Below are 27,092 nucleotides of genomic sequence, written 5' to 3' on the forward strand. Positions count from 1 at the left end.
TCAATACAATCGGTAGGTTTATGGTCACATTTGTTACTGCAACACATGGGTATGACGCCAGCTTTTGATGTATAATGAATTATGAAAAGAGGCAATGATGTATTTTGCTTTACTTAAACCGCTTCAAGGCATCTATCACAAAATAAGATTGGATAACCTATGTTTAAAGAGTACAGTCATGGTATGATTGATCTATTGGTATAGAGACATTTTATACTATTTAATGGTCTAAGCGATTTAGCAATTTTTTTTTTATTTGTAATGCTGATTTTAATATCTGCTACTTTCTCCTTTTACAAGAGTACAGTCATGGCAAAAAAAAGCATAGACCAATAGCCTTTTACACCAGATCTCTCAAGCCGCCCATGCGACTTAGTCTGGTTGTATAATCTCCTTTTGATCTACCATCAGCTATGTAGTGCAAGAGCCTTTCTGATTTAATGCATAGGACATGGAAACAAGGCTAAGCTCAACATTGTAGCATGAGTTGGATTGTGGTACAATATTGAGTGTCTGCAGGCAACAGTGAAGCATGGTGGAGGTTCCTTCCAAGTTTGGGGCTACATTTCTGCAAATGGAGTTGGAGATTAGGTCAGGATCACTACATGTGAATGACGCAGAAAAATGCAGCACAATCCTGTGTGATTCACATGCAGATTCCAGTGTGAATGGGCCCTTAGGTTTTCAGAAATGAATTGCACAGTTGAACAAAGGGGCAGGAGCTTTCACTATTTTTCCTGCACTTTCATACTCCATTGAACCTTCTCGGCACTGGTCACAGATCTTTAACAATGCTTACACTATTTGGTGAAGGCAAAACTTTTTGTGGAAGTCCCCACTAGAGAGATTCACAATCTTTATTTGCCCTGTTTATTGCTATCCCTGAAAATAAAAGTAATGATAAATTCAAAATTTTGGGTTATCCCCCCGAACAGGATTAGATAGGGACAGTTCTGGTGACTGATTGCAACCGGGCATGCCCTCACTTTGGATGGATTTCCACTCCCTGTTGTGGCTATGGGACAAGAGGTGTAGGAAAATCTCCCCAATGGAACACAGACGGCAAAAAAAACAACTGACACGGGTTATAAGCATTCCTTGCTCATATATATAAAAAAAAAAAAGTTTTGCCTTTTTTAGTTTCACTTCTTAAATATTTTGTTTTTCACATGGCATTTTTTTTGTCTGCCTGAATACCAGACAGCAATTTATTTTTCTGATGGGTAGTACATCGTTTGAATTGCATTTTGTGATACCATAATGTCTTTCATTATAATCCAATGAAGGCATTCAGAGGGAAGAATGAAACCAAAATGTGTTATTCCAAGAATGCTAAATACTTTTCATTGTTCTTTTTAGGGTTCAGGAAACCACATTTGGCCTAGAAGGAGATGTTCTTAGTGGCTCATCGCTGCAGTCCAATAAGGTATAAATATTTTTGTTTAATGTCATTTTTGTTTTCTACCAAGCAGAACGAACTGTTCAATAAGTGCCCGTTCACACCAGAGCACAGTGTGGGGAAACACGCACCATTTGTGCATTTCCTGCGCTGTATTCAAAAAGCACTGGGTGTGTGAACTACTGCGCGTGTCAGTATTTTCCCAATGGCACCTCATATGTAGAATGCAGTTACAGTGCGTTTGCCTGCACTTAGATTGAATGGTACCGCAGTACCACTTTTATTTGGTGCAGTGCGTTTTTGAAAAATTGTGCATGCAGCACTTTTTTTGTGCGATCTCAGCCCTTTCTAATGTAGCACCGGAATTCAGGTGTGACCCGGCCCTAAATGTAGCGTCTGAGGGTGATGCCTTTTCCAGCCGATCGCAAAGTATTGTAAGACACATCAAAAGGGTGGCTTCACACAGTGTTTGTGCTGGGCAGCTGCGCTTTCCCAGAGACTTCTATTATGCTCCACAGTTTAGGAAAATGCACCAAAACCGTGGGTCATCAAAGACCTCTATGAGAAAGCACCGCTAACCTGCAAGAAAACCACAGACTCACTGCACTGTGGCCAAAGCGCAGCAGATTAGTGTGAAGCTGCCCTAAACCATTACTTTTGCTTAATGTGAATGTGACATATATCACACACACTACATTTACTCCTATATGCTGACTTGGCTTCCCAAGTGAAATCTCTGCACTTTGCTGATTCTCAGTCCCTCTCCATGCATGTCTGCAATAAGCATCACACCGTTCTACTACACATGTGCCTGTTTGCAGAGCACATCTTTATGATCTGCCTCTCTGCACACCTGTGAAAGTTTGTGTGTGTGTGATGCACACAAAACCCACACTCTGTATAAAACCGATTATAGCGCACACATACAAGAATGACATTTATCTTGCAAGGCTATTTAAAATCACCTGAACATATTTAAAAAAATACGGGGGTTTGGTCACACTATACGGTCATATAGTGCTAAGCCCACTTACTATGACAAAGTACCCAAAGTTAGTGGGTCCTACCCTAGTAATGGAATGCAAGATCCTGCGTCTCAACTATGGGAGACAAACTCCTCTATGCAGGCCCGGACTGGGACAAAAAATAGGCCCGGGCATTTTTGATTGAGCAGCCCATGACATGCTAACTGTCACCTCTGGCTGAGAACATGCGGGGAGGTGGAGAGCACTGTGGGGTGGCAGAGAGCATGGAGGGAGGTGGAGAGCACTGGGGGGGTGGCAGAGAGTACTGGGGGGAGGTGGAGATCACGAGGAGGCAAAGAGTATAAGAGGTGGAGGAGGAGCAGTGGGGGCGGCTGCATATAAAAAAATCTTTTTCTCCATCTCCCTTCTGCAGTATTGGAAATAATGCCTGCTTTTACTCTACCTCTCGCAGCCTCAGGCATTCCAATACAGCAGAAGGGAGATGGAGAAAAATATTTTTTATATGCAGCCGCCCCCACTGCTCCTCCTATCCAGGTTAGAGGAGCGGGGGGGGGGGCGCTGCACTCACGTTTTCTGGAATCCGGTCTGGTGTTGTAGCAGCAGGTGTCGGCTCTGGCTCCTCCCCCTCGCAGTCACGCTCCCCGACCGTGGAGAGGCCGAAGGCTTCTCATCTAGCTCCTCCCCCTCTGTGTTTACGTCCACCCGGGCGGCCGCGGAGGGGCTAGATGAGCGGCGCGGCTTGCAGCCTGGCGGCGTCTCGGTGGCCGCGGCCCACCGGGCTAATGCCCGATGGCCAGTCCGGGCCTGCCTCTATGTGAGAGACCTGAAGGGATTCCTCCTATGCACTGGTGGCCACTAATAAAGAGGTAATGAGGAGGGGGAGGGGTGCTCCAGCCCAAAAAACCTGGTCAGAGTTACTACAATATACAAAAACATATTTGGGGGGGGCGTTTTAGATTTAAGATGGTGTTGCTATAAGACCAACAGTACAAAACCGATTACAGTGCACATATACAAGAATTACATTTATCCTGTAAGGCTGTTTAAAATCACCTGAACCTATATAAAAAAAAATCACTCGCACACTGTCCTCTCAGTGGGCGTTTTTCCCTAATCGAAGGAGGACTACATTTTTGGGGATCCTGGGCCACGCTTGAAGACTTTTGAAAGAAGATACCGACACTTTGTTTTTTTTATATCAGTACTTTCCTTTTGCGGCTCAACAGACATTCATCATCTTGAACCAACCTGAGCCCAGAAAATGACACTTATTTTTAGAATATATTGTGAGATTAAATTTACAAAAACTTATTAAACATATTTGGCTTACAGTGGTTGTAAAACCCCATTCATGACATTTGACCTAGGCACATATCTGTAGTGTTTACTTATCTCTCTCCAAAGCTCTAAGTGACCTGTCTTTCTGCTGCTTTGTTTTTCTCACTTCTGACACGTTTTCCGACGCATGGGATAACAGCAGAATTTTTTTTTCAGGGAGGGAGCTTAAAGTAAGATGAGCACTAAGCTTGTCTTTTCGGACTGCAGCTCTGCATGTTCCTTCCTTCCTCTGCCTATGTGGAGTGGGGGCGTGTGCCTTTACTCCAATCAGCTCTCACACAGTGTAAGCTTGGACACCACACCCACTACTTGAAGAGGAAACACGATTTCTAACACGATCTGCATTTTCCAAAGAGTGTAGAAAGGGAAAGACTGCAGATATACATGTAAAATTTATGTAGGAGGATTTGTTTCATCTCTGTGTATCATCTGGGGCTATTCAGTTCACTGGGTATAGAAGAGGGACTTTAAGTGAATATTTTTTTTTTACTTTTTTTCCTAGAGCTCTAGTAAGTTGGACAGTGATAAAATGGGAAGCTCTACAGAACGTGGCATGGTAAAGCCAATGATACGGATGGATAAGCAACAAGAACCCCGTAGTCTGGATGGCAGGTAAGAACATTGAATTTCTTTGAAAAGTTGTGTTTTGCTTTGGTGTTCCAAAAATACATATTTGTCCCACAAATTAAGAAACATTAACCGGATATAGAACTTTCAGCTGTCTTACTTTTGTAATTCCAGACCTTTGGATATCACTTAAAAGAGACTATTTTGCTTTCTAATATTGTTCACTTAAATCTAAACAATCGGCAATAATTTTGAGTGGAGTTGAGGTCTCCAAGTTTTCTCATTATACATATAGAAGTTTGAAATACACTTGTTAAGGGTCTATATAAATTCTGTATAATAATAATAATATACACATACTGACCACTTTATCAAGTACACCTGTGTAATTGCTTTGCAGGACACATTGCAACTCAATGCATTTGGGCATCTAGACGTAGTGCAGAATACTTGGTGAGGTTCAAACCGAGCATCAGAATGGGAAAGAAAGGGGATTTAAGTGACTTTGAACGGGGCATGGTTGTTGGTACCAGACAGGCTGGTCTGAATATTTCAGAAACTGTTGATCAACTGGGATTTTTATGTGCAACCAACTCTAGGGTTTACAAACATGCCTTGTTTATGTCAGAGGTGAATAGGCAGGCTGGTTCAAGATGTTAGCTGTTAGGCAACAGTATCTAAAACAACCACTTGTTACAACCAATGTATGCAGAATACCCTCTCTGAACGCACAACACATCGAACCTTGAAGCAGATGGGCTACAGCAGCAGAAGACCACAATGGGTGCCACTCCTGTCAGCTAAGAACAGGAAACTGAGGCTACAATTCACACAGGCTCAACAAAATTGGACAATAGAACAGGGGTCTCCAAACTACGGCCCTCCAGTTGTTCAGGAGCTACAATTCCCATCATGTCTGTGAATGTCAGAGTTTAACAATGCCTCATGGGATGTGTAGTTCCACAACAGCTGGAGGGACGTAGTTTGGAGATCTCTGCAATAGAAGATTGGAAAAACATTGCCTGGTCTAATGAGTCTCAATTTTAGCTGCGACATTCAGATGGTAGGGTCAGAATTTGGTGTAAACAACATGAAAGCATGGATCTATCCTGTCATCCTGCCTGTATCAATGGTTCAGGCTGGTGGTGTAATGGTGTGGGGGATATTGTTTTGGCACGCTTTTGGGTCCCTTCATACCAATTGAGCATTGTTTAAAGGCCACGGCCTACCGGAGTATTGTTGCTGACCATGACCTTTGTCTTCTGATGGTTACTTCCAGCAGGATAAAGCATCATGTCACAAAAAATTAAAAATCATCTCAAACAGGTTTATTGAACATGACAATGAGGTCACTGTACTCCAATGGCCTCCACAGTCACCAGATCTCAAACCAATTTGGGATGTAGTAGAATGGGAGATTCGGATCATGGATGTGCAGCTGACAAATCTGCAGCAACTGCATGATGCTGTCATGTTGTTATGGATCAGAATCTCTGAGGAATGTTTCCAACACCTTGTTTAATCTATGCCACAAAGAAATGAGGCAAAAGGGTGTCCAACCCAGTACTGGCAAAAAGTGTACATAATAAAGTGGCAGGTGAGTGTATGTCCCTATATATATATATATATATATATATATATATATATATATATATATATATATATATATATATATATATATATATATATATATATATATATATATATATATATATATATATATATATATATATATATATATATATATATATATATATATATATATATATATATATATATATATATATATATATATATATATATATATATATATATATATATATATATATATATATAGCACTTGTTAAAGTCTAGGATTCAGCATAAGGGAAATACCATATCTTTGTGTCCCTCAAGTTGCTGTCTTCTGGCTTGGTCATTTCGGTCACTTGACAGCCCTGACCAATGACTGCAAGCATTATGCTATAATACACTATTACACTGCCTCCAAGGCTTGTACAGCGTTAAGAGTGTATGGAGAAGTAAATTGGCAGGCGTGGGTGGCGTATGGTGGATAAGTCCGCAGGAACCAGAGAAGTTTGGAATTTATTCTTCCTACTTGTGTATTGTACACTTCTCCAGTTTCTAAATAATATATAGACAGCCATCAAGGCAGATGGAAATCTCCTATTTCATTGTTATTGAATACCTCAGACCTGTATATCCTTGATAAGCATCTTGGAGCCTGTATATTAAAACTCCACTCCAGCCAAAATGTTTATTCAATTTTGGATTTAGTAGGGAAAAGTTGGTCTGTCAGTTTTTATTGCTATTGGTGTCCTTGTTTTAATTTTTTTCTTCACTTCCTATGGGTTTTACTTCAGTAAAGTGGGGAAGGGTTTAAATCTGAGATCATGAAAATCAAAATGGTGTAAAACCATCTGCGTGTGGTACTAGAAGCAAGGGGGAAATGCCCTTCAGGCCCCATTCACATCCCTGTTCACACATGTGAACCGGCTCCCAATCAGTGCTCTCAGCCAATGGCAGAGCGTGCTGATCAGAGTGTTATGGCGGGGGTGCTGTCAGAACACAACAGCTCAGCGGAGAGATCGCTGTACTAACATCGGAACGTTGGTACAGTGGCTCCGACCAGAGTTGACTTTTAATTTAATTGAATTTCTTCATTTAAACCACTGGGTTAAACGGAAATTAACTCTGTATGTACCAGGCTTAACTCGATGCTTAATTGGAATTGGCTTTTTGACTTGTCTCTTAAATTATTAAATGTTTAAAACCTCCCACAAGCCTCCTTTTGAAAATTGCACAGTATTTTATTTGATACCCTTGTTATTCAATATGTAGGAACCAACACCCATCACCTCCAGCCATGGTTTTCTTATTTACCTGTCATATCTATTGTTTCCCCACCACTTAGATTTCAGACTGAGACATGATTCTTTTTTTTTTTTCTGTGGATTTTGTGACTGGTGTATTTTTACAAACCTTTGCAGAGCTATTTGCCTTGTGAAATTGCATGTACAGTTGTTCTGTGTTGAATGTGTGACTTGGGGAAAATACTGTATTATGACCACTAGCTGAAGCTGATGATCTTGGTAAAGTAATACATTTTTTTCTTATTGGCTCAATCTAGCCCATAATGCAATATGTTCCTGATTTCACACATTCAACCTGGAGAGAAAATAGCCAAATAAAATTTGATTTTGATCCCATTTGCACTGTTTTATTTGTTATAAATACACCCCTTTAATTTCATGTGTACAACCTATTGGTATGTTGGTGTAATAAAAAAAGTATAATACTGATTATAAACTTCTATTCATAGTTATTACAGGCGAGATTTTAGGTGTCACCCTTGCTGCTCCAATATATTTCACATATTTTTTTCAAATTGTTTTTAAATATAATATTTTATTATATTTACTGCAGATATGTTAAATAATGAGCAGCTTTGTTTAAAAACAGATTTTCTGTTGGGTCAGACAATTTCGGTTGTGTGTGATTTGTTGGGGCTGCATGCTTCACTAGTCGCATACTTTTCCAAACACTAGAGGGCATCAGCTCCCTCCCAATATTGCTCACAGTAGACCAATCCGGATCAGTGTTGGTCTCTTAACCCTTTTGCTGAAGGAACAATTCTTCACACAAATGCTAAAATATGTTTTTTCTGACTAATATTTACTATAAAATCACTAAACTATTCTATATTTTCTAAAAGCAAAAGGGCTTAGGAAAAAATTGTTGTAGTTCCAATTTACGTTGCTTGAGATTTGCACATCAGTTTATCAAATCTATATTTTCAGTAAAAAATTGTACTTAAAATGTATTTTAGTGCCAAGTAACACAAAGTAATCTCTTAATTGTCCATTAAAAAGAAGATAATATATTGAGTAAATGGATGCCAAATATGTCATGCCTCAAAATTGTGGGTGCCGTTAAACTGTGACAAACATGAATACCCTTAATTGTCAATAGTCAACACATGCCACACTGTAGTAGTGGTCTGGTGGCGTAAATGGCTGTCCAGATCATTTTTACTCTACACAGTACAGCCTGCATTTTAATTTTAACCACTTCCCACCCGGGCCAATGCTGGCATATCGCTTCTATATGCAAAAATTATCTTTTTTTTTTTTTTGCAAGAATTACTCAGAACCCCCCAAACATTTTATATATGTTTTTATTTAGCAGAGACCCTAGGGCATAAAATGGCATTTTTTATTTATTTATTCTCTTATTCCTATTACAAGGAATGTAAACATCCCTTGTATTGGGAATAGTGCATGACCAGTCCTCCTTATGGAGACCCTACATCTTTGCTCTAGGCTGGAAAGCCTGACAAAAAAAAGGACGCTCTCATCTTTCCAGCCGAGTACATGGCAGTATTTACAACTGCCAGGTCGGGCGTGAGGTCATAACGTGGTTCCCGGGCCTCGGAGTCATAGAGATGGTCGGGGACCATCTGTTCCTCTGAATTCTCTATGATCAACTTCCAGTGCCAATAGATTCCTTAGAACTAAAGCTAATTAATTATTATAAAACTAATTGTATAACTAATTATTATAAATGTTAAAAACATTCACAGTCTAACAATTCAGACTGTTTTCAATATATTTTAAAAAATATAGAGTTTGCTGTTCTGTCAAGTGTGAGAAAAAAAAGTCATAAATTCTAATATATTCACCTTTGTTTCTACACCATATATTTGACCTGTAATATGGAACAGCTGAATGTTGTGTTCTTTGATTCTAGACAAACTTAAAAACAAGGTGCCTCCTATTTTATATTTTTATGTTGTTGAAATCAGCAAAAATAAAGTATGGTATCAAAAGAAAGTATAGTCTGTCTTCAAAAAACAATAGTAAGATTTTCTTGGTTGATTGCAAAGTTGCCCTCATATGCCCAAAACATGAATAAGCCCAGGAACTCAAGGGGGTTTATGTAGGTTAAAGGTGCTGGGACGTGAAAGAAGTTTTGGATTTTTTTTTTTAAACACTTCTTCTTGCCTAGGTTGATGCAGCTTCAATCCCTGCTGTTTCCAAGGCCAAGAAGACTGAGCACTCAAGCACAGCTGATCGCTCAATTCCCAGAGCTTTGTAAACAGAGAGCTGTTGGTCACCGCTGTCTGCTCTCCAACGCCGCCGCCCCCCCCCCCCCCCCAGCACTCACTACAGATACTGGAAGCTGCTGGCCCATGCTCTCGGCAGCTAGCTGAGAGGCTGAGCCAGAAGTCGGTCCATGTCATATGATCGTGATCTTTCCCCAGCCTGGACCAGCTTTGTGACGACGGCTGTCTGCTGGAAGCAGGTCACAGGAGTGCAGAATGAATGATCCGCAGGAGAAGTACAGGCAAATAAGCTTCAACTGCACTTATCCAAAAATAAAGTGGTTGTAAATCTCCTTTGGTGTCATTTCTCTCTGCTTCCTGGTTCCTCTGTTATCAGTATGATTCGGTTCTGGCAGCCTTTTCTGACACCGAGATTAAACGGTGGTGAGGGAGCTGCAGCGCTCAGCCTGTGACTGTTATCCACAGCTGTGCTTGTTCTACTGTGTGAAGAAAGGTTATTCTCTTTCCTCCAGTCAGGGCTCAGAGCTACATAGTTACACACTTAGTCTGGTTGAAAAAAGACACAAGTCCATCTAGTTCAACCAATAAAAGGAAAAGATAAAAAATTATACAATCCTATATCTACAGTTGATCCAGGGGAAGGCAAAAACCACAGCAAAGCATGTTCGAATTTGCTTTAGGGGATCTTCCTGATCCCCTAAGATTCAGTCAGCTATTCCCTGGATCAACTTTACCTATGAATGTTGGTATCCAATTATATTATGTACATTTAGGAAATAATCCTGGCCTTTTTTAAAACTCTAAACCAGAAACGGCTCTTGAGGTAGTCTGTTCCACATTTTCACAGCTCTTACTGTAAAGAAACCTTTCTGGATTTGGAGATTTAATCTCTCTTCCAGAGCTGTTGGCTGTGTGAAGACTTTAGATCCCATCCCCTGATGCTGATCTTAGAAGAAATCCTTTCCTGTTTTCAGAGGCTGCAAATACACAGCTACAACTTGTATAGGAGAATTTGTGTGTGTGTATAACCTAATACTAGTCACTTTAAAGTGGAGCTCCGCCATAAAAAAATAAAAGCCAGTAGCTACAAATACTGCAGCTGCTGACTTTTAATAAATGGACACTTACCTGACCTGGAGTCCAGCGACGTCGGCAGCAGAAGACGAGCAATCGCTTGTCTCTCTGCTGCACCCACTGCCATCCTTGGTGAGGGAATCGGGAAGTGAAGCGTTGCGGCTTCACTGCCCGATTCCCTACTGCGCATGCGCGGGACGTGCTGCACTGTCCTCACTGGTCCCTGCTGTGTTCTGGGAGCAGTGTGTTTCCCAGAACACAGCGGGGGGGGGGGGGGGGGGGCGATAAGTGACTCGGACGAGAGGACATCCGTGATGCACAGAACACTGAACAGAGGCTCTGCTGGGAAAATTAGTGTTCCGCCTATCACGGAACAGCCTGAGGAGGAGGCACGGCTTTTGAATAATGGAAGCCCGCAGCCTGACATACTCTGCAAACAGGAGAAGGTAGGGAGATCGAGGCGTGTATAATGGCACCGTGAGGCGTGTATAATGGCACCGTGAGGCGTGTATAATGGCACCGTGAGGCGTGTATAATGGCACCGTGAGGCGTGTATAATGGCACCGTGAGGCGTGTATAATGGCACCGTGAGGCATGTAATGCAATGGCACAGTGAGATTTGAAAAAAAGCCTGTTCCTGTCAGCGGTTGTTCTGGCTACCCCTCAGCTTCCAGACAGATTAGTAGGAAGGAGGTCGTCTTATGCGGCGAGTATATCCCAAAACCAACATTTTAGCTGGAAAATTAGGGTGTCTTATACGCCGGCAAATACGGTACATTATTTTTCATTTTCTTTGAGTTGCTCAAAACTCAGCCCATAGAGGAGGTTTTTTTTATTTGTCCAACCAGCAGTTTGAACACATCTTCCCTGCTTAGCTATTGTATTATGCAGAGACTGAATACGCCATCACAATACGCTGATCAGCATTGCAGGGTATAGCTTGCAGCTCTGATCGAGCTGAGAAAATCCAAAAGGGTTGTTGTACCAAAGTCAGTCGGTAGATCGAGTTCTGGACAACCTCCCTGCCAATACATGGATCATAATTTAGATGGCTTCTGCTTAAACACCTGAATATCGATCCATGTATGACTGGTTTTAGTTGTTCTCTGGCTTTATTTACAAAAAAGCCTTTGCAGTCTTTATATTTCTTTTTGAACCTGAGTGTTCTGTATATTGCAACAAAGTGTTTCTTCAATGTCTGAGCTTTGAGCTTTACCATGTGTGTTTTTTTTGTTTTTTTTTTACCGTTACTTGAGCTCCTGAGATGGCAGCTGCAGTGTATTGTATGTGTGTTGTATTAATAATATATGCAGGTAACTCCCGTACACATTGCAGAAGTATGAAACCTCAAGTAACTCATTAAATGCGATCTGTTCATAAATTCTTAAATTTACTTTTACATGATTCAGCTGCATTTCAAATGTTTTAACCTTTAAAAGATCTGTCAGTGCACTGCAGATTTGGACTTATTACGTACTTTTTCTTTATTTTTTAATCACATGTTCTTGTTTCTTAGACCTCAGGATGCCAATGGACCTGAGCATGTGTTACCTGCAAGCATCGAGTTTAGAGAAAACTGTGAGTAGATTATTCCGTTCATTCCTAGAGAATTGTCATGGGCAGATGGCATTGGTTGATTTTGTTCTCATAACTGAGTTGTCTTCTTTATGTGTTTTGTTTGTTTTTTGCAATGCATACATTTTAATGTTTCAGAAATGTTTTTGATGATTTGATATGTTAAAATATCTTGTTTTAAAAATAAATAAATGCCAGGCAGTGCAAGCAACATTTACTATTTTTTTTGCAGTGCTTATCGCATCTAATTTATCTAAAGCTCTGTGATATGAAAACATTTATAAAGTAAAATGTGAACCGGAAAGCAGAGGAAATTGCATCCATTATAAGCAAGTACTGGCCATAATACAGTACATGTTAATTGTGAAAATTTCCATTGGCTTTCATCCGCAGCAATTTGACACTTATTGTGTATTTTTTACCCCCAGTTTAGAGTGAGGAAACGTTTGAAATGGATCACTACAACAGTAGTGCCAGTCAAAAGGATTTTTACATTTAATTGATCTTTCAAATTAGGAAACTTAAATATTTTATTTTTTATTTTTTATTTTTACAGTACTTTCTGTACTGGTGGGGATGGGGGGGGGTGTGTGAAAGGCAGAATATGTATGATAATGATATAAAAATATCAGATATAATCCTAAAATTACTCTAATCCCAGCGCTCAATGGTATAATCAAAAAATGTCACAATATTTACAAGGTATATAGCGGCTATTATAAAATCAACAATTACTAAAAAAAAATATGTGTTATCAGAGGTAAAAACTTAATAAAACATTAACAGCGCTTTCAAGTCACTAGCGTGACTTATGAGTTCAAAAGAATCTCATAACCTTAAATGAGATGATAAAAAAGCTCTCAGGGTCAAAACATTTGTTTGGCAGCTCCTATCGATCTCTTTATATAAACAGCTCAGTCCAAAACCCAAACTGTATGTGTGATGAAGTGTCCATTCACATATTGCTACCAAAGCAGAAATTGTAGATAAAAACTTCTCCAAGCACTACAGGGCTGTATGCTTCACACTGATATCTTCCCCCTATAGGTAATGTACTCACCACATATTAGGTGAAAGACAGCATAATAAATCCTGGATCTCTGCTTGTTTCCTCAAGAACTCTGGATGGATGTCAGCTGTAATGGGATCCCATTACAGCTGACATCCATCCAGAGTTCTTGAGGAAACAAGCAGAGATCCAGGATTTATTATGCTGTCTTTCACCTAATATGTGGTGAGTACATTACCTATAGGGGGAAGATATCAGTGTGAAGCATACAGCCCTGTAGTGCTTGGAGAAGTTTTTATCTACAATTTCTGCTTTGGTAGCAATATGTGAATGGACACTTCATCACACATACAGTTTGGGTTTTGGACTGAGCTGTTTATATAAAGAGATCGATAGGAGCTGCCAAACAAATGTTTTGACCCTGAGAGCTTTTTTATCATCTCATTTAAGATGTATGATAATGGATGAAGGTTAGAAAATAGAGCACAACGTAGATAGATGTATGTGGATAGGGGGAAGAGAGGGTGTAGCACTATTTGATTGTGGACTCGGCAGAGGAGATTGAGCAAGATAAAATTGTGGTATAATTTGGAGTGGTTCTGTGTGGTGGAAAGAAATAAGATTGTGGCTAGAGTGAGGTAAAGTTTGAATGAGCACAGGAAGAGGAAGAAGTTTGAGAAATGGTTGTTCTATGCAGAGCCGCACTAGATTTTGCACACTCCAGTTTTCGTAAATCGACCCCACCTTATCTCTTGATTTGTAAAGGGGGTGCTGTTTGTACAAGCCATTTAACAATGACTGAAATCTAACCATATGTATCGTGCTTGGTGGGAAGAGGTAAGGCTTGGCACATGCATGACCCGTGTTGCTATGTAGCATTTTATAGTCGGTTTCCATTATGGCAATCGGGAAACTGTGGGAACGGTGTTAGGAGAAAACATACCAAAGAAAGCCATGCATAAGAGGTGACAAGTAAAAGACCATACGAAGCACAGGGAACCAGAGAAAATATAGGGATTTATTTTGCAGATGGTATTTCTGGAAATAAATTGGGGTATAGAATTGGAACATCATTGAACATTATTGGCCTATAGTGAAGTAAAAAGATTCTACTGATATTGAGGTGGGAGCTTGTGGCATAACCAGCAGAGAATGTAGTGTAAACTGTAGAGACAAAGTTGCCACAGAATTTATCCTGGTGAAGTGCCTTCCAGAGAACCCAAGTTGCCCGTACCCTGTTAGGCCTCATGCACACTAGACGTTTTTGGCAGTTATATCCAGTGTGGATTAGGGGGTAAATGGTTATGGATGGTAGCAAGAAAGTTGTACAGAATTATGCTTGGGCAACGGAGTAAAGCCCAGATCAAGCTGCTAGCAGTGATCGCTGTATTCTAAAGCCCCCCCCCCCCTTCTGGCAGAATACAATAGCCTTGCTAGAGGCTTTCCCCCATCAACACTGAATGTGTTGATGGAGAATTGAGCATTTATGTTTCCTTACAACTGTGGTGGAAGGAAAGCAAATTGAGTAATCTATAAGCTGCTTAAGGGCTCTTTCACACTTGTTTGCCCGTTTTCACGGACTCTGATCAGCCGGTGGATGACAGGTCCGTCTATACTCACTGTGCAGAGATGGACCTGTCAGAGCTCTCCTCTCCTCTATGGGGGATGGGATGAAAACAGATCTGCCTGTCCATTTTCATTCGATCCACCAGACGGATTGAAAATAGTATTTCCATCCGTCTGTATTTAGCGGATCGGATGTCACCGCTGACATCCGTCGCTCCATAGGACACACATGGCGCGTCCCTCCAGGTCTGCCTGAAAAGCCGACAGGCAGACCTGGACAGTTCATATGTGTGAAAGGGACCTAAGAGCTATGAGAAATGTGAGGAAATGAGGAGGTAAAGTACAAGATTTATTAACAAAATACACGTTACATCTGATTACTTATTTTTAGTAAACCCTGTGTTGTATATTGAAATGTTAATTACCCAATGGAGTAAGTAATAGAATTTGTGTTTTCTTAATTTCTGTGTCATTACAGCGGAAGACTCCTTCCTGTCTGCCGTCATCAATTACACAAATAGTTCCACTGTGCACTTTAAACTGTCTCCTACCTATGTGTTATATATGGCCTGCCGGTATGTATTGTCCAGTCCGTACAGAGCAGACATCAGTCCTACTGAGAGAACTCACAAAGTAATTGCCATTGTGAACAAGATGGTGAGCATGATGGAAGGTGTAATACAGGTGAGCTTCTAGTATATTTTAAAGTAAAGAGTAAGAAGAAACTATTCATAAAGTCTTTTGGCGGATTCTCATACAGAGTGCAACACAGTGGAATGTTGGAGGCTTTAATATTTAAAATTGTTTTAATTTTTAAAATAAATATTTAGTACAGGATTATTCGCACGAGACTGGATCCAGTCACTAAGTCTGTTGGCTTTTCAAGACAACAAGCTCTCCTGCAGATGTAGCAGTTAGAAGGTTGAGACAAACCATTGATCACTGTCATGGATACTTACTTTTATTTATGTAAAACCTTTCTCCCCAAAAGAACAAATGGCTTGCTGCTTAAAAAGTGTGAGCTGGAGTTTGGCTTAACTCTGCTAGTACACTTTTCCTGTGAAAACGACAATGGTCCCAAAAATGTGTCAAAATTGCCATAATGTCGCAGTCACGAAAAAAAGCGGCAATCGCCGCCATTAGTAGTAAACATTTTTTTTATAAAAATGCCATGAAACTATCCCCTATTTTGTAAATGCTATAAATTTGGCGCAAACCAATCCATAAACGCTTATTGCGTTGTTTTTTGGTAAAAAAAAAAAGGTAGAAAAAAAGGTAGAAGAATACGTATCGACCTAAACTGAGGGAAAGAAACGTTTTTTTTATATATTTTTGGGGGATATTTATTATAGTAAAAAATATAGCATTTAAAAAAAAAAATCTCTTTTTGTATATAGCGCAAAAAAATAAAAACCGCAGAGGTGATCAAATGCCACCAAAAGAAAGCTCTATTTGTGGGAAACAAAAGAACCCCAATTTTGTTTGGGAGACACGTCACACGACCGCGCAATTGTCAGTTAAAGCAACGCAGTGCCGAATCACAAAAAGGGGCAAGGTCCTTAACCTGCATAATGGTCCGGGTCTTAAGTGGTTAACTCACAATTGCGCAGTTGTGCGATGCTGTACTCAAATGATCGCTGTCCTCTTTCCCACAAATGGCTTTCTTTTAGTGGTATTTGATCACCTCTGCGGTTTTTTTTTCCCCGCTATAAAAGAAAAAGACACTCTATTTTGAAAAAACACACAATTTTTTACTTTCTGCTTTAAAACATTTGTATTCTGCTACATAATTTTGGTGGGAAAAAAAATCCAAAAAAGCGTGTATTGATTGGTTTGTGCAAACGGCGCAAAAGTTATACGGTCAACAAACCTTGAGATTGATTTAGGATTTTTTTTTTATGTTTTTACTAGTAATGGCGTTGATCTGTACTGCTGGTGTAATATTATATTTCTCAGATCCCATTATGAGTGAATGGTATGTTAAAGTGTGAAGATAAAAGAAATACACACAGACCACTGTAGAGAAAATGTATACATTGTGAGAAGTACCCATGCCTGCTGCCAGGAAAGATACAGTGGGGAGTCCTATAGAAAGCTGACTGTCCTGTGCAGCATCTTTTGTGTGCCTCTTCCCCCACGGTCCTGTTCCAGTGTCCTTTTCTTCTCCCAACAGCCCAGCTCTGCCCATAACCCCCCACCTCCCTTTACCAACCCTATTTACCTCCCCTCCATCCCCCCCAACTCTGCTCATCCCCCTCTTCTCCATATCCACCACAGCTCTGCTCACCCACCCCCCCCCCTTCTCCATCTACACCCCAACCTCTTGCCCTACCTACACTCCCTATATAATAACACATTTTCCACTATGCAAGTTATCTCAGACTCTAGCCACACCCACTAAACCATGGCCATTTTCTGGCGCTTGCCTGCCAAATTTTTCAATTCTGATATGCCGCACCCAGAAATGAATGCCACACCCCTAAATAAAATATTGCAGAGAAAAAGGTGTCCATAAACATTTTTCCAGAATGTTGGCAATTATGAACTGAATTTACTGTACATACTACTAGTTTACTTTTAGCCGTTTAATGTGCATAGTCTAGGCACAAGTTTACTCTAAAATGTCAAAACTATTGCAGGCTTGGCCTTTTATTTTCTATTAAATCTGTTATATGAAATAGTTCAGCATGGAGGTTCCCAGATTATAAGCCTTTCCCAAATGGAGAAACGTGCTTTTTCCACACTGCCTGTACCTTTTCTGTCCTTGTTCATGGATTGTAACACGCAGATCATGCTGGATGATCGTGTCTGTATTTATGTTGTGTTTTCATAAAACAGTGATGTGTTTGTGTTTTGTTGCCACTCAACCTTATATGTATTTTATGCTTCCTAAATAGGTGGTTTTCCTTTAAATGTTAACTTTTCTCTAGAGACCCTGGCCAAATTGCTTTACTGTATATGAGCCAATTCCAGTGTACATAATGAAATCCTATCTCTGCACAGTCCACATGCTAAAGTTTTAGGGCCAGATCCACAGCCAGCGGGTGTAACTTAAATATTCGGATTTAAGTTACACCGCCGGAAAATTTCTACCTAAGTGCCTGATCCACAAAGCACTTGCCTAGAAATTTTCTGCAGTGTAACTTAAATCCGGCCAGCGCAAGGCGTGCCCAATCTAATGGGGCGAGTCCCATTTAAATTAGGCGCGCTCCCGCGCCGGACGTACTGCGCATGCTCCCGACGCTTTTTTCCCGACGTGCTTTGCGCGGATTTATGTTGCGCCGAGTTTTGAGAATCGCGACGGGTGTAAAAGAAAAAAAGAGTTGCGGCGGGAAAAATAAAAAATAAAAAAAATTTGACAGCGATGCGGGAAAGAAGGGTCTACTTTTACATGGTGTACTAAGTTTACACTTTGTAAAAGCAGCCCTAATTTTGCGATGGCAAACTAACACTTACGGAAAAAAACGAAGGGAAAAAGCTTTGTGGATCTCCGTAAGTGCTAATTTGCATACCCGACGCGGAATTTCGACGAGAAATGCCCCCAGCGGCGGCCGAGGTACTGCATCCTAAGATCCGACAGTGTAAAACTATTACACCTGTCGGATCTTCTGCCTATCTATGCGTAACTGATTCTGTGGATCAGTCGCATAGATAGAAACAGGGATACGACGGCGTATCAGCAGATATGCCGTCGTATCCCTTTTGTGGATCTGGCCCTTAATTCTCTGTTTAAATTTGTATTTTAGTGGACTTCTGTTAATTTACTGAGTTGCTGTTTTATAATATAACAAAAAATGAGGTCTGCATGTAATCACTTGGAATGAAACAATTAAAACTGAAATAATATAAGTTTTTTTTGTGTGGATTTGGCTTTAAAGTGTGACTAAACCCAGGACCCTGCATTCACTATATGTGGTCTCCCACAGTACACAGAAATGCAATTATTTTGGTAAATATAAACTAAATACCTTTTCTCATTAGTATATAGCAGTCTTGTGACTTCTATCAGTGTCCGGTTAAAGCTTGTAAGTTTTCATTCTCCCCTGATTGTCCTATAAAGATGCAGTATCCCGACCCTTTGTCTGGACAGTGCTGATTGGCCATGCACTCTGCCAAGAGAAAAACTAACTCTTTAGCAATACAGCCCAAACTGAGCATGTGCAGCTTGTCCCCTAGCCTCTGTACTATCAGGAGATGGATTGGGGGACAGTGGAAGAAGGGGGAGGATCAGAGAAGACAGGATCAATTTGCCCTTTTACACAATGTGGAGGGTTAACAGTGAGTATAACTAGCATGCTTTACTGCATATACAGACTGATTTTTACTGCTGTGGGTTTAGTAACACTTTAATTTCATATGTACATATGCAGTTTACGTATCTTCATATTTACATATGCTGTTTACGTATATTTTTAGGTGGTGGCAGCAGCTTGCTTGTGTTCTTAGGTTGAGAACTTTATATGTTTTTGTGTGCTATTACATTTTTATTTTCTTGTAAGTTTTTAATAGCTGTTTTAAATCTGGTCTGTCATATTTGTTTACAAGTTTCTTTCTCTGTTCTGCTTGATTTCCTCATCTGTTATTCTCCAGGAAATAGACCAGGGTGACCAGGTAGGACAATGAGACACAATCCCAGCTACTCCAGCTTAGCTCGGTCTCACGCTGCTTTCATATAAGAGTAAAACTCTTCTTTAAATGGCTGGGCTGCACAATTCATAACACTCATTCAAAACTGGACTTGTGCTGTACTAAAATTCTTTTTGACTGTGCAGCTTTTTGGCATCCCATAATCCTCTGCTTAATGCACCTCAGTGTGAAAAAAAAAAAAAAAGCAAGCAAAGTTTATTTTTTTCCTTTTTTTACTCATATTTTCTCTATGGTTCCTATTCTTTGGATCTCATCTAACCTGGCGTAGCATTCTTTTGGTTGACGTTTCTGACAGACCAGTATCAGATATTTGTGTCCTGGCAACTAACAGCGATAGGAGGTGATACTTGGGATTATATTTCTTGGATACACATATACATCAGTTACCAGACTAGGCTTCTTTTACTTGGTTTATCTAATACCTGTGGACATACACTCAGAATATATTAAGAGTAACAAACAGAATAAAAAAAAAACTACCGTAGTGCTCTTATCTGTTAACTGGTGTATATTGCATATCATGTTACTGGTCTGTCTATGCGTTTTATAGATTTTCAAAAAACAATATAAAACACATTATAATTCATTTTTTCTAATTTGTGCAGAAGCAAAAAAACATCGCTGGAGCACTTGCATTCTGGATGGCAAATGCATCGGAACTGCTCAATTTTATTAAACAGGATCGGGATCTCAGCCGTATCACTTTAGATGCTCAGGATGTTTTGGCACATTTGGTCCAAATGGCTTTCAAGTAAGACCTCTTGCATTTCCTTTGATGGTGATGGCTTTGGGTGTGTACATTTTATCTATATTCAAGCATAAAATTGTATATATTGCAGCTTATAATTCCTCAGATGTGTCGGCTGCATAAGTTTTGCTTTTTCAGGTCTTTCCATAAAACATTTTCGGTCCTAGTTTGACATCACTTATTCACTGTAGTGTATCTGTGGAGCAGCAGCCTTGTCACACCAGTTCTTGCACCTGATGTGGACTACGGGACACCTCACCACCTCCTATCTACATATATGGGAGATGTTCTGTGGTTTTGTATGGGTGAGCTGGACTGGTCTGATAACATTGCTTGAGAGTTCAGTGCAACTCAAACTGTGTGCCAGTGAAATTAAGTGTTTACTGGATTTCTGGAAGGATTGGCAGTTTTTTTTTGTTTTTTTTTGTACCTAAAGAACAAATATAACAATAGGCTTTCAAAGTAAAATTTAACAGACCAAAATGGGAGCATTGTTTATGTAAGAAGATGGGAAAATTTAAGCTGATTAAGACTGTTTTCAGATCATTTGCCAATACGATCTTGGTTGCTTTAACAGTATTTCTTACTGATGTCTCTGGAAATTTAAAAAATTAAAATGAACATATCTAGTGGATTTAGAAGGAGGTGGGTCACAAACAACCAAGAAAACTTACCTCTAAAGTTTTGTCTTCTTCAAACAGAGTATAGTCATATCACATTTACCGAAAAGGTGGGCTTATTCGCTTGAGTGGGTGTAGCCATGCAAACATGGTACCGTACATCTAGAATTAGTCATTTGGATACAGTTGCAAGGAATTTGTGATGCTTGCGTGTTTGTCATTTTCATATAAGCTAGCCCAGATCAGAACATCTAAGAAAAGGGGTACGCTGGGATCGTACATATCCTTATTGCAATACACAGCTTCAGTTGATAGTAGCAATACATATAAAGTGAAGAGTAAATATAGGTTCATATCTTTTATTTGGAAGTGCCTTTATAGGCCTCCTTTACACAGGTATTCAGCTGCATGCACTGGATTCCAGCGACAAGATTTGGCAGATTCTTGAGGCTGGAATGACATATGCATGCAAATGGCAATGGCTGGCGAAGCCTATACAACCGTAGCTGTTCACATGTAGCCATGCTTGGGGACGGGTGTCTTGAGTCTACATCTGACTGTGTCAAGGAGACCTAAAGAATAGGTTTTATTTTTCATTAAGGTTGCAGGACACATAACTTTTTAGAATGCAAAGTAAAATAAACGTGTCCCTAATAAAATCAATCAAGTCAGCCTTTCCCGTGTTGTGCTTCAGGCTCTTTAAGATGTCGGTAACAATGTGCCGAACCGTCAGTCAACCAGTGGAAGAAAAAATGGTATCTTTCTGCTTTCTGGAACATCCAGTTAGTTTTCAATGCACTAAACATGGGAAACGTATCTCTTACTGCTAAATGGAATATATCAATTCCTCTAATATTGTCTTTTCATACCTAGGTATTTAGTGCACTGCCTCCAGTCAGAACTAAGCAATTACATGCCAGCGTTCTTATACGATCCAGAGGAGAACAACTTACAAAAGCCAAAAATAGGTCAGAAATAAAGTGTACGGCACAACATGCCATGATTTTAAAATATTTATGTTAGTGTTCACTTTCTTTGGTTGTGTTTTTTTTGTTGTGTTTTGGTATGGAAGTTATAATAAAGTGTATACATATATTGGTTAGTATGTATTTGAAATGATTTCTGGGAGTAAAAATCAAGAATTTAATTTATGCACGCTGAACATATATATTTCTTGCAAGGTTCCTGGGTGTGAATGCTATAATGATTGTATTTAGAGTCACAAATACAATGTTTGAAAATGTAGCACAATATGGTGTGGGCTTTTATGGTATTCCTAAAAGTAATATATAAATATATTTTTTTTATATTGCTGTATTTACAGATGAAGTCCTACACACCCTGACTGGCGCTATGTCTCTTCTGAGGCGCTGTCGAGTAAATGCAGCTCTTACTATTCAGCTATTCTCTCAGCTCTTCCACTTCATCAATATGTGGCTTTTCAACCGACTGGTCACTGATCCAGACTCTGGGTTATGTTCTCACTACTGGGGTGCCATTATACGCCAGCAACTAGCGCACATAGAGGCTTGGGCTGAAAAACAGGGCCTTGAACTTGCTGCTGATTGCCACCTTAGCAGGATAGTTCAGGTAAGCTTGAAAGGCAAAGAGGGCACCAGAACACTTATAAGTGTAGTCATTGGGTGGTTAGCTTATCAGTAAATGAAAATAAAGGTAGTTGCATGCTAATATGTGTGATGTCTTCAGACAACCTCCATGAACGGAGTGCTCCCATCACCTCCTCATGAAATGCTCGCTCACCTCCTTTACGACCCTGCAAGGGGTCAAAATGCCTTGCACCCTGTCCAAACATTCCCTCCCAGGGATCGTCTGAGAAGCTTGGTGGCTCAAAGGATGAAAGTAATCAAAAGCAGGTAGGTACTCCTTCCACTGTGCTGCTTCAAACTTTAAATCCACAATGACTACAGTTCAGCAACGCATGAAAAAAAAATGAAAGTGCCTCCTATAGTGCAGTATCCGAGGGGTTAAAAATGAAACCACTTCACCCCAGCTAGCATTGAACTCACATTTAATGAAATTTTAAAAGCATTAAAATGAGTCTCACACAGTAGGTAGTAGTAGTCCACCACCAGGCTCCACCTCTACTAGTTTCACAACCCACGTGGCTTCATCTGGAGGAATGAGCCCTGCGGCTATGGCGCGATTAATATATAGTGTCGGATATAAAAAAATGTCAATTACCTAGTTTGAATACAGTTGAGGTGTTTAAAAGACACCCGCACATGCTCAGTGTAGGGCCTCATGTTAGCACTGCTCATTGAAAAACGTACGTTGCGCTATTATGACACACTTTTGGGTTAAAACGCACGTGGTCATGACGTAACTACTTCCAGTCACAAGTTGAATACACACAAGGGCTTTAACAAAATCTATATATATATATCCTAACGGAGAGGGAAATTAAAAAATACAGATATTAAAAATGCTGGTAATTTTTTTTTATTTTTTTTAATTAAATATGTGGCCTTAAAAATCGTTTATAAAGCAATTAATGTCGAACTCAATGTGTCCCAATGGCTGTAATGTTTGCATCTCATATATCCGAAAACACTCGCGCTGACTCAAAGACTTGACCTTATTGGTGCCCCTCCATTGTGGGTGTTTTTTTTTTCTATCCCCCAAAATAAGAGGGAGGAGGGGTCTTTATTATGGTGGGTTGCATAATGCCTGGATATGCTATGCTTGGCATATTCTTTAATTATATTTTGTACATATTCCTGAATTTGCTTTGTGCGACCTATGTATTGAATTTGGCAAGGGCACTGTAGGGCGTAAACTACACCCTCAGTACGGCATGTAATACACTCCCTTATTTTGTACTCCCTTCCTGTCGCTGTGGCTAAAAATGTATCCCTTTTGATATTTAATCTTTTTGCCGAACGCATGCATAACACTGTCTGCACGGAAAAACGCCTTTACCTGAGGAAAAAGGTAAAATCTGGTGTGTTGGGAGGGTCTACTACATTCTTAGCGATTTTGTCCCTTTAAAGTTGAAGCTCCTGTATACGTAAATTTTGGATTAGATGGTAATATTTCTTTAAGATGCTTATCTGTGGTAAGTATGGGCCAATGTTTTTTGAACACCTTTTCTACTTTTCTGTGTTGTACTCCATAATTAAGAATATGGGCATATGGTCTTGGAAAATATTTAATTTTGGCTTATCTTTTATTAGAGGCCCTATCTATTACATTCACCATTACTAATTGATGATCAATACAGGCTTCTTGGTAACCTTTTGCAAGGAATCTTTTGCTGATTACATTTGAGCCACCAAGATTCTGATGATACCTGGGAGGGAATGTTTGCACAGGGTGCAAGGCGTGTTTGACCCCTTGCAGGGTCGTTTAAGGGAGGTGAGCGAGCATTGCATGAGGTGGTGGGAGCACTCCGTTCATGGAGGTTGTCTGTAGCTTATCAGTATTTTTTATGCCATGGGCAGTCATAAGAGCGAGATGAAGAATCACTTGCTAACACCGGTAAATCGTACATCCATGCAGATTAAACTGTAATGAGAGCCGAGCTTAGCAAACCAATGCTGTAGGTACAAAATTCTGACATCTAAGCCACCATACTGTGCACAGTATTGATCTACTGAATTTGTTTTTTTATTTATTACCTTGCAGGCAACAACTCTACTTACCATGGACAAGTACTCTCCTCAAGATATCCCTAACATTAACAATACCTGCTTTAAACTAAACTCCTTGCAACTGCATGCTTTATTGACGAATTACCACTGTGCACCAGATGAACCTTACATTCCTACGGTAATCAGTTTGCTTATGGTGCTATATCTGTTTACATGATCTTTTTTTTTTTATAAATTGACAAAAATCCCAATAAGCTGCACAATTTCTTTTATTTTTTTTATTTTTTTTACAGGAACTGATTGAGAATGTAGTATCTGTTGCTGAAAACACTGCTGATGAATTGGCACGAAGTGATGGACGAGAGGTTCAGTTAGAGGAGGATCCTGATTTGCAGTTGCCTTTTCTTTTGCCCGAGGATGGCTATTCGTGCGATGTGGTTCGAAACATTCCCAATGGTTTACAGGAGTTCTTGGACCCATTATGCCAAAGAGGTTTGTAAGATCTAAAGTTGCAAAATATTTGCAGCTTTAATTTTTGGAGAAATGTGTTGTGAAAGTGTATACAGTACTGTGTTTTAGACTGGTGTGAAAAAATGCTTGCATTAAGAATGCTTTCAGAAATAGACCCATGACCTATTTAAAGTAAAAGTAAACCTGGGTTTCCTCTTTGACTATATATGTTTTTGTGGTTAGAGTTAACTTTAAGAGTACTTGCGTTCAGTCAAGACACTGGACTGAATATGTATAGATCGGTTATTTATATAAAAATTGTCTTAATCAAAAGACACAGCATTTTGAAAAGTGAAATGGTGAAGATTTTCTTAGAAAATATACAATTTTCATATTTTCATGTATTTAGTGTGTGTGTGTGTGTGTGTGTTGAATGAAAAAGGTGTTTATATATTTTTTTTTTGTCTCTCCAAAGGCTTTTGCAGGCTTATCCCTCATACCCGTTCACCTGGGACGTGGACAATTTTCTTCGAAGGTGCCGATTATGAGAATCATATGCTGAGTGAAAGTGCAGATCTGGTAGCTTTTTTTTATTATTATTATTATTATTATTTAAAAAATAAATAAAATTTAAGTGCTATCTCTGTTAAAATGCTATAGTAATGTAAAGGTAAAGACAATTAAAAAGAAGAGATAAGACTACCTTTTCAAATAAACATGAATAATCAATCATCTGTAATAGATAAACGCCACATACATTTTTTAGAACAGTGAATAATTTAATTTATTCCCTGCAGATTTTGTATGCTTTCCTATTTACAAAGAAATTAAGAGTCTATAACTTTAATCATAGGTATATTTTAAATGATCAGGACAGAATTTCGTTATTCCTTGCAAGCAGCATAGCTGCCCATGATTTTATGGAAAGTGTCGCATTTTGTGATCTGTTCATATACATGTTGATACTATGACATTTTTGATCACTGCCTTTTGCCTTATTGCGATATGTTTAATTTGTTGAAATAAACATATATTCAACCAGAAACCCGAACAGATCCCTAGGAGAACTCGGGATATGTCTTACCGCCAAAAAGTATACCCCTTCTTTATTGGATATTGGTATTTTGGCGATATTTTGGCCCTTTGACTGGACAGGGTCCGCTAGGACACATCCAGAAAAGGAAAATTTGTGTGCTATCAAAATCAAGTCATACACAACAAAAACATTTTTTCTTTAACCCCTTTTTACTCGATCTTGTTCAAAAACATATAAAAAACAGGGTGCAATCAGCGCAAATATATAGATCAAAAAAATGATGATATTAAAGTGTATTTATGTGATACAGACCCCCAGGGTTCAGATCACTGGTAATTCCAGCTGAACACTAAGGGAAATTCGCAAAAATCCTAAGCAAGTAAAAAATAAAATAGAAAAAGTGCAGCGCAAAACTCAAATATATAAATGATACTGGTATACTCAAACACCAATACCATAAGTGTGAATATGAATATGCAGAAAAAAAAAAAATATTAAAAATTAAATACAATTCAAACAAACAGTCCAAAAGTCCATAAGTGTCAGAAGATGAGTGAATTAAACGAAAATAAATCTCCACCACGTGACAATCCACCAAAATTTTGAAGTGATCCCTCCACCGTTGTAGATGGCTACTCTCACCTTCATATATGGACCACTGAGTTAACAGATGGTCAATAAAGCAAATCAAATAGGCAGGTCATGAACAGGAACCAGGCTGATGTATTAGATCCTCATAAGACAACCAAACCGCAAAGGACAGGTGCATGTAAAGAGATAATCACAGACTAAGTGCTCACTGTTGCAGATGAGCGACGTGATGTTTCAGGCTCCTAAACCACCGGTGGTTTAGGAGCCTGAAACATCACGTCGCTCATCTGCTGTTCATTCCTAAAGATTGTTACTTCATGCTGTTTTTTGTCTGGCCAAATGTGAGTAGCCTGACTTTTGCTTCTTTTAAAGAATAAATCCACACATTGCAACAGTGAGCACTTAGTCTGTGATTATCTCTTTACATGCACCTGTCCTTTGCGGTTTGGTTGTCTTATGAGGATCTAATACATCAGCCTGGTTCCTGTTCATGACCTGCCTATTTGATTTGCTTTATTGACCATCTGTTAACTCAGTGGTCCATATATGAAGGTGAGAGTAGCCATCTACAACGGTGGAGGGATCACTTCAAAATTTTGGTGGATTGTCACGTGGTGGAGATTTATTTTCGTTTAATTCACTCATCTTCTGACACTTATGGACTTTTGGACTGTTTGTTTGAATTGTATTTAATTTTTAATATTTTTTTTTTTTTCTGCATATTCATATTCACACTTATGGTATTGGTGTTTGAGTATACCAGTATCATTTATATATTTGAGTTTTGCGCTGCACTTTTTCTATTTTATT

At 39.4% G+C, this 27,092-nt stretch overlaps 1 protein-coding gene across 20 annotated transcripts in view; it reads left to right on the forward strand.

The window, feature by feature from the left end:
• Positions 1-27,092, forward strand: part of AFDN (afadin, adherens junction formation factor) — a 284,571-nt gene that overhangs the window by 136,664 nt on the left and 120,815 nt on the right. For 13 of the 20 annotated variants that reach the window (XM_040350667.1, XM_040350660.1, XM_040350652.1 and 10 more), the window contains 11 exons: positions 1,360-1,426; positions 4,226-4,335; positions 11,946-12,007; positions 15,058-15,263; positions 19,170-19,190; positions 19,832-19,977; positions 21,468-21,562; positions 21,919-22,184; positions 24,240-24,383; positions 24,499-24,697; positions 25,131-25,234. In XM_040350667.1, the coding sequence (XP_040206601.1) occupies positions 1,360-1,426; positions 4,226-4,335; positions 11,946-12,007; positions 15,058-15,263; positions 19,170-19,190; positions 19,832-19,977; positions 21,468-21,562; positions 21,919-22,184; positions 24,240-24,383; positions 24,499-24,697; positions 25,131-25,234 (1,420 nt within the window). The remainder of the gene's footprint in view (positions 1-1,359; positions 1,427-4,225; positions 4,336-11,945; positions 12,008-15,057; positions 15,264-19,169; positions 19,191-19,831; positions 19,978-21,467; positions 21,563-21,918; positions 22,185-24,239; positions 24,384-24,498; positions 24,698-25,130; positions 25,235-27,092) is intronic. The other 7 variants (XM_040350654.1, XM_040350662.1, XM_040350663.1 and 4 more) reach the window with 1 other exon arrangement.

Source organism: Rana temporaria, chromosome 4 (genome assembly GCF_905171775.1).
Source record: "Rana temporaria chromosome 4, aRanTem1.1, whole genome shotgun sequence".
Classification (NCBI taxonomy): domain Eukaryota; kingdom Metazoa; phylum Chordata; class Amphibia; order Anura; family Ranidae; genus Rana; species Rana temporaria.